We start from the raw sequence: 9046 nt of genomic DNA on the forward strand, positions 1-9046 counted from the left end.
GTTTATTTTTTCAAAGAACCAACTTTTTGTTTTATTAATCTTCCATATAGTTTTTTTGTTATCAATTTCATTTAGTTCTGATCTGATCTTTGTTATTTCTTTTCTTCCGCTAGGTTTGGGGTCGGTTTGCTCATCCTTTTCCAATTCTTTGAGATGATTCATTAGATTGTTTATTTGTGATCTTTCTGTCTTTTGGATGTAGGCATTTATGGATATAAATTTTCCTCTCAGGACTGCTTTAGCTGTGTCCCACAGATTTTGATAACTTGTGTCTCCTTTGTCATTTAGTTCAAAGAATCTTTTGACTTCCATCTTGATTTCTTCCTTAATGAAATAATCATTCAGCAGAAGGTTGTTTAGTTTCCATGACTTCGTGTAGAGATGAGAGTTTCTTCTGGAGTTGATTTCTTGTTTTATTCCACTATGATCTGAGAAGATGGATGGTATAATTTCTATTTTTTTAAATTTGTTGAGACATGTTTTGTGGTCTAGGATATGGTCAGTCTTAGAGAATGTCCCATGAGCTGATGAGAAAAATGTATATTCAGTGGTTTTTGGGTAGAATGTTCTGTAAATGTCAGTCAGTCCCATTTGTTCTAGAGTTCTGTTTAAGTCCATTGTTTCTTTGTTTATTTTCTGTTCGGAGGATCTGTCTTATTCTGTCGGAGGGATGTTGAAGTCTCCAGCTATTATGGTGTTGCTGTTTATCATTTTGTTTAGATCAAGTAGGATTTGCTTTATGAATCTGGGTGCAACTGAGTTAGGTGCATAAATATTTAGAATTGTTATGTCTTCTTGTTCAATTGTACCCTTCACCATTATATAGTGACCCTCTTTGTCTTTCATTACTTTTGTTGATTTGAAGACTAAGTTATCTGAAATCAGAACTGCCATGCCAGCTTTCTTTTGGATTCTGTTTGCTTGAAATATTGTTTTCCATCCCTTCACCTTGAGTCTGAATGCATCTTTGTGGGTTAGATGTGTTTCCTAAAGACAGCAGATACTTGGCTTGTGTATATTTATCCATTCGGCCAGCCTATGTCTCTTTAGTGGACAATTCAAGCCATTCACATTTTCTGAGAGAATTGATAAGTGGGGCAGATTTCTGTTCATCCTGTTAAGTTGAACTTTTTTGCTTTGTTTTCTCCCTTGAGCCATTGTGGTATCTGGCCTTTGACCTTTAGCTTTTGGATGACTTTACATTTGTGAGTGTTTATTGTGCTGATCTGTGTGTAACACTGTTTTGAGTATTTCCTGAAGGGCAAGTCTTGTCTTGATGAATTCCCTCAGTCTTTGCTTTTCTGAAAAGTTCTTTATTTCTCCTTTGTATACAAAACTTAGTTTTGCAGGGTACAAGATTCTAGGCTGGGGATTATTCTGTTTGAGAAGAAATGAGAATGCGGCCCCAGTCTATTCTTGCTTGTAAGGTCTCAGTTGAGAAGTCTGCCGTTGTTCGTATGGGTTTTCCTTTCTAGGTTACACCTTATAGCTCGTAGGAGGGCCTCTTTGGTGTTTATTTGGTCAGTCTGATGACTGTGTGTCGTGATCTCTTCCTGTTTGCATTGAATCTCTCAGGAGTCCTTTGACCTTCTTGTACTTGGATATCTAGATTTTTTGCAAGGCCTGGGAAATTTTCCTCTATTTTGTCCTCAAATAGCTTATCCAACCCTTGTGTATTTTCTTCTTGACCCTCACAGATGCCTATGATTCTAAGGTTAGGCCTCTTCACATAATCCCACATTTCTTGTAGGCTTTGCTCTATCTCTCTGACTGACTTATTTAATTTAAAGGTGTTATCTTCAATCCCTGAGATTCTTTCTTCTGTTTGATCTACCCTGTTCTTGAGGCTTTCCACTGTGTTTTGTAATTCCTTGAATAAATTCTTCATTTCCAGAAGTTCTGTTTGATTTTTCTTTAATATTTCCATTTCTTTAGTGAATTTTTCTTCCAAGTCCTGGATTTCTTTTGTGGTTTCTTTGTGTTGGTTATCCATTTTTTCTTGCATATCATTGAGTTTTCTTACAATCCATGTTCGAAATTCTTCTTCTGTCGTTTTAGTTTTCTGAATTTGGTTGATGTCCATTGCTAGAGAGCTGGTGTTCCCCTTTGGGGGTGTGCTTTCCACTTGATTCTTCATATTTCCAGAGTTCTTTTGCTGATTCCTTCCCATCTGGATCAGCTGTTGTTTCTTACCTTTAGATTTTCATTTGAATAATGACACGCCCTGTTTAGTCTCTGAGCCAGTAGGTGGTGTTTGTGGGTGATATTCAACCACACCCTGTATGAGAAGTCAGTAGATGCACTCAAAGGGTATGCAGAGTGACCTCTCTGTCAGTAGGTGCCACTTGGTGGGAAGAACAGGCTGCAGTGTTGTTTTTTTGTCCTGTAACCAGCTCTTGTTCCTCTGGAGAAGCACTATAGTGCCTCAGGTGGTGGGTGGGACCCTGGGACTTCCAGGTGTGTCCTTATTCTCCACCTCAGTGGGGACAGGTGGGGGAGTGAGTCTGGGTGGAGCTGGGTTGGGTAAGCCTGCCCTTAAGCACCGCAAATGCTGTTAGCAGGAGTGAAAGGTCTGTTCTCTGCTTCTGGGCAAAGCTGTCAGGGAGGGGCTGAAATGGCCCCACTCAGCCAAAAAGTCTGTGTGGGGGGGTGGGGCTGTCTGAGACCTGTAGTCTGGAGCAGGCCTCGTTCCTTTCCACCCTCCCTGTTCCGCAGTTTCTCCCGGGCCTCTCCCAACAGGCAGGACCTCAAGCCAGTGGATCTCCCCTGGCTGTGATGTGGGAGGAGGGCTGCCCCTCAAGCACGCTGATCTGCCCCTGAAGACACACATACCTCAGTATGCTCCTTCACAAATATCCCTTCTGTGCCTTGGGGCAATGCGATCGAGACCTGGGTGTACGGAATCTGGTCAGCAGACCTGTCCCCTGGACCCCAGAGATCAATGCCTGACCCTGCCAGGGAGAAGTGTGCTGGTCTCAAGTCACCCACGGGGTGCCCAAGCTGGATCAATGTCTCTCCGCCTCGGGATTTGCCCTGCTCTCCTGGAGTCACCAGGCAAGCAGCACCTGGGAGGGCTGGCAGGTAGGGAGCTCACAGTCTTGAGTATCCCTCAGTCCGCTGTAGGGCCCCTAAAGGAAAGGTCCTGTTCCCTGCAGATGTCTCCAGGTGGTGGCTAAATCGTCTCTCTTGGCTGCCAGGGGTAGGGAAGCGGGGGAAGGGGAGAATGAAGCAATATGGCGCCTGCCTATCAGCTCGGGTCTGCGGGCTGGGAGGTGCCCCGAGGGAGCTGGGAGCCTGGTGCCCTGTCTGCAAGAGGCTCACCACCCACTGGCGGCAGCCATCTCTGGGCTGGTGTCAGCATGTCTCTCCAACTGCTCAGGAGCCCACCAGCAGTCCAAGATGCAAGGGAGGGGAAAATTATCTGCTCCACCTACCCTTGTTTCTGGTCTCCAAGCCTCTCAGGGGCCTTTCTCCTTCCAGTTCTCCTCCGCAACTTCTTCCCGTGGAGTCTCCTGTAATTTCAGGCACCATACCTTCTGACCCTCGTCCGATCTATGTTTGTCTGCCTGTTTATTTTTTTTTCACTTTCTTCTAAAATCTGTCTTTCTTTCAGAGACACTCTGGCTGGTGGTTTTTCTTGCCCACCATCTTGCCCCTCCCAAATCAACAGATTTTTAAGGGCTGTCTCAATTTATATACAGTGTTGTGCTATAAGCACAGCAGGGAGTGAAAACACATTAGAGATAGCTCATACTCTTAAGAAGCTTATAGTCTAGTGGCTATACTTTGAAACATTTGTGTTGTATGATCACAGAAGTAATACATGTTTGGTGAAGAAAATCTTAAGAATTACAGAATAACACAGGATAAAAGAAATTAAAATCACTTCAAGAAACATTTATTGAGAATCTAAGATAAATGCCCTATATTCAAAGAGCTTACAGTTGATGGAGAGACCAACCAACCGTCAATTAATATGCAATATTTAAGTTCTTTAATTGAGGAAAATGTTGATTTTGAGAGCAGAGAGATGATAATTTGAGCTGAGTTACTGGGGTTGGAATTTACTAAACTCACAAGGGCCTTTTAAGGAAAGGAATACACCATATACAAAGGCGTACGGCTTACTCAGGAGCACTCTGAATTGTGGCTGGAGTAAAAGGTTCGACATCTTTTTTCTTCCCAAGAAGATGAAAGAGCTCCTACAGGACAGAAACTGCCTTCTCTCCCTTTTATGTTTCTCATAGCACCCAATACTGAAGACTAAGCTGTTCTTTCACTTATATGTCCATTATCAGCATCAGCATTCTAAGGCCTTCATGGCAGGGTTCATATTTTAAAGAGCTTTGTATCCTACATGATGAATAAATTATGCAGTTATGCATCACATAACAACATTTCGGTCAATGACAGATTGCATAGATGATGGTGGTCCCATGCGACTATAATGAGGCTGAAAAATTCCTATTGCCTAGTGATGTCATAGCTGTCCTAATGTTGTAACACAACACATTGCCCATGTATTTGTGATGATGCTAGTATAAACAAACCTCCTGTGCTGCTAGTTGTATAAAAGTATAGCACATACAATTAGGTACAGTAATAATATTTGATAATGATGATAAATCACTATGTAACTGATTTATGTATTTACCATACTATATTTTTAATCATTATTTTAAAGTATACTCCTTCTACTTAAAAAAAATAATAACTAAGTCCTTCAGAATATAATCCAGAAGAAGGCATTGTTATCATGGGATATGACAGCTACATGCATGTTATTGTCCCTGAAGTCCTTCCAGTCTTTAAGACGGACAAGATGTGGGAGTGGAAGGGTCCCACACAGGGGGATCATTAATATCAATAATGATCCTGACCCTGTGTAGGCCTAGGCTAATAGTGTGTGTTTGTGTCTTAGTTTTTAACAAAAAATTTAAAAAGTGAAAAAATAAAAATCTTAAACACAGAAAAAAGTTTATGGAATAAGGACATAAAGAAAATATTTTTGTACACCTGTACAATGTGTTTGTGTTTTAAGTTGTATTATTACAAAAGAGTCAAAAAGTTAAAAACATTTAAAAGTTCATAAAGTAAAAAAGTTACAGCAAGCTAAGATTAATTATTTAAGAAAGAAGACTTTTTTTATAGATTTAGTGTAGCTTAAGTGTATAGTATTTATAAAGTCCACAGTAGTGTACAGAAATGTCCTAGGCCTTCACGTTCACTCACCAGTCACTCACTCACTCACCCAGGGCAACTTCCAGCCCTGCAAGCTCCATTCATGGTAGGTGCCCTATATAGGTGTACCATTTTTTATCTTTTATACTGTATTTTTACTGTACCTTTTCTATGTTTAGATATGTTTGGAAACATAAATACATACCATTGTGCTACAGTTGCTTACAGTATTCAATACAGTAACATGCTGTACAGGTTTGTAGCCTAGGAGCAATAGGCTATGCCATATGCCTAGGTGTGTAGTAGGCTAGACCATCTAAGTTTGTCTAAGTGCACCCTATGATGTTTGCACAGTGATGAAATCGCCTGGCACATTTCTGGAGACGATATCCCCATGATTAAGTGACACATGACTGTATATTGGTTGAATTCATTTATATAAATTCAGTATGACTAAAATGGGCTGAATTATATTCAGAAAGACCTGAATATTTCTATTTTTTTTGCCCATATTTTCTTTAACCATCACAGAATTTATCCAGTCTTTTTTATGAAATTTACTCCTCTTAGTACTTCTTCCCTTTGCTATCCCTAAAAGATGTTAACTTTAGTCTGATTTTGCATAAGTCATATTGTGCTTTACGCTGTGGACACATGGATGTTTTAATAATGCTTTTTAAGGGGCAACGAAAACAAAGTATGAAGCATAATGACAGAATATCATTGTTTCAGCTCAGTTTTCACATTGCAGGGTAAAGCAGCTGACTGATGAGGAGGAGTGTTGTATCTGTATGGATGGGCGAGCTGACCTCATCCTGCCTTGTGCTCACAGCTTTTGTCAGAAGTGTATTGATAAATGGTAAGTTATCTACTGCTTTCATGGGATAGGCAAAGGTCAAATGGGATAGTGTATATGAATAAACTTTGAAAAGTATCAAAATATTGTAGTTAAGTATGAGAGATTTTATTCTTTAGTACTTTGAATTTTATAGCATGCCTCCTACTGGTTAAAAATATTTTTATACCTGAAGTTTATAAAATGTGGGGATGTAGCTTAGTTTTGACATTTTACTTTTGCTGTAAGGAGATTTGTGCCTGACTTGAATCTAAAATTAAACATTTCCTTTTTTCTTCCTTTTTCTCCTCATTTCTACATTTATTCTCTGTGTGTTTAGAAGGAATGAATTCTTGAATATTGGAACTGGAAGGACCTTTAGAAATCAGTAGGAAAGCTCATTATTTTACAAAATAAGAATTGAGCATTTAGGAGAATTTAGAAAAGACACGAATAAACTGCATGTATTTAAAGTATATTTTGATACGTTTTGACATATGTACACATCCATAAAAACTATCATCACAATCTAGATATTGAACAAATCCATCGCCCCCAAAAGTTAATTTGTGCCCAATCATAAAGCCTCCTTCTCACACCTTTTCCCTAGTCCCCCGGCAACGACTAATCTGCTTTTAATCACTATAAAAATAATTTGGATTTTCTAGAATTTTTATAAGTGGAATCATATGTATATACTCCTTTTTGTCTGGCTTCTTTCATTCAATGTAATTATCTTGAGATTTATCCATGTTGTAGCGTGTATCAATAGTTCATTCCTTTTTATTGCTGAGTAGTATCTATTATAATGTGGATACCGTAGCTCGTTTATCCATTCACCTGTTGATGGACATTAGGTTGTTTCCAATTTTGGCTGTTATAGATACAGCTGTGATACGCATTTGTAGACAAGTCTTTTTATGGACATATCTTGGTTTTTTTCTTGAGTAAATACCTAGTAGTAGAATGACTAGATTATATAGTAGGTGTTATGTTTAACTTTTTAAGAAACTGCTATTTTCTAAAGCAGTTGTACCATTTTACACTCTCACCAGCAGTGTGTGTGAGAGTTCTAGTTGCTCCACATCCTTGCCAATACTTGATATGGCCAGACTTTTTAATTTTAGCCATTTTAATAGGTGTGTAGTGATATCTCATTGTAGTTTTAATTTGTATCTCCTTACTAACTGAAGATGTTGAGCATCTTTTCATATACTAATTTATCATCTGTAAATTGGTGAATAATGTTCATTCAAATCTGTGCCCATTTTTGTTGGATTTTTTCCATTTTATTGAGTTTTGAGAGTTCTTTATATATTCTGGATACATGTCCTTTATCAGTTATATGATTTGCAAATATTTTCTCCCACTCTGTGGCTTATCCTCTCTTTCTCTTAAGCATGTCTTTCAAAAAGTAAAAGTTTTTAATTTTGATGAGGTTCAATTTATCAATCTATGATTTATGGATAGTGATTTTAATGTGGTATCTAAGAAATCTTTTCCTAACCCAGGGTCACAAAGTTTTTTTCCTATCTTTTCTTCCAAAGTTTTATAGTTTTTGGTTTTACATTTAGATCTATAAACCTTTTGAGTCAATTTTTATATAGTATGAAATATGGGTCAAATTTCTTTTTTCTATCTTTTTTTTTTTTTTTTTGCATATGGCTATCCAAGTTCTCCAGCAGTTTGTTGAAAGGCTATCTTTTCTTCACTAAATTGCCTCTGCGCCTTTGTTAAAAATGAGTTCAAATGTAGATCTATTTCTGGATTCTTCTGCCTTTGATTTATTTGTCCATTTCACACTAATACCATAATGTCTTGATTAGTGCAGCTTTATGGTAAGTATCAGGAAGTGTTAGTTTTCCAACTCTGTTCTTTTTCAAAGTCCTTTTGTCCATTCTAGGTCTTTTGCATTTCAATATGAATTTTAGAATCAGCTTATCAATTTCTACAAAAAAGCCTACAAAGATTTTGATTGGGATTGGGTTGAATAAATGTATCAATTTTGGGAGAGTTGATTTCTTAACAATATAGAATCTTCCAATCCACACACACAGTGTATTTCTTCATTATTTAGGTCTTCTTTAATTTCTCTCAGCAATTTTTGTAGTTTTAAGTGTTGCATATCTTTGACAGATTTATCCCTAAATATTTCATAGTTGTGTGCTATTTTAAATGGTATTTTTAATTTCAATTTATGATTATTGCTAGTATATGTTAATAGAAATACAATAGATTTTTGTGTATCAATCTTCTATTCTGCAACCTTATTAAACCAATTTATTAGTTGCGGTAGTTTTTTTGTAGATTCCATAGGATTTTTTGAATGTCTGAATATCATTTTTCAAACATGTTTTTTCTGATACAAAATTCTAAACTGAGAGTATTTTTTCTTTCAGTACTTTAATGATGGTGCTCCACTCTCATCCTGCTTGCATTGTTTTTTTATGAGAAATCTGTTATCCTTACCATTTTTCCTCTGTGGGTAATGTGCCTTTTTTCCCCTCTGCTTTTAAGGGTTTTTTGGTCTTTTTTTTTTCTTTTCACTGGTTTTGAGCACTTTGATTATGATGTGCCTTAGAGTAGTTTTTTTCATGTTTCTTGTGCTTGGTAGGTTTATAGTGTCATCAGATTTGGAAAACTTTTCAGCCACTATTTTTTCAAATTTTTTTTGTATCCTCTTCTCTCCCCTCTCCTGGGATTCCAGTTACCATTAGCCTATTTGAAGTTGTCCCACAGCTCACTGATGCTATTTTTCTTCTTTTTTGAGTCTTTTTCTCTGTGTTTCCTTTTGGATAGTTAATATTGTTATATCTTTTCAAATTCACTTATCTTTTTTTCTGCAATGTCTAACTTTTCATTAATCCTATTCAGTGTATTTTTTTAACCTAAGATAGTTTAGTTTTCATTTCTAGAAGTTTAGAGTTTTTGATATCTTCTATGTCTCTACTTAATATCTTGTATCTTTTAGTTTTTTGAATATATGGAATAGTTATAACTTTTAACTTTCTTTTTTTTTTATTCTAATAT

At 37.2% G+C, this 9046-nt stretch overlaps 1 protein-coding gene across 3 annotated transcripts in view; it reads left to right on the top strand.

Moving 5' to 3' along the window:
- The window catches only part of RNF141 (ring finger protein 141), a 55282-nt gene that overhangs the window by 43189 nt on the left and 3047 nt on the right, over positions 1-9046 (top strand). For all 3 annotated transcript variants that reach the window (XM_012654421.1, XM_012654422.1, XM_012654420.1), the window contains one exon: positions 5933-6040. In XM_012654421.1, coding sequence (XP_012509875.1) covers positions 5933-6040 — 108 coding nt within the window. The remainder of the gene's footprint in view (positions 1-5932; positions 6041-9046) is intronic.

Source organism: Propithecus coquereli, unplaced genomic scaffold (assembly GCF_000956105.1).
Source record: "Propithecus coquereli isolate 6110/MARCELLA unplaced genomic scaffold, Pcoq_1.0 Scaffold44, whole genome shotgun sequence".
NCBI classification, from domain to species: Eukaryota; Metazoa; Chordata; class Mammalia; order Primates; family Indriidae; genus Propithecus; species Propithecus coquereli.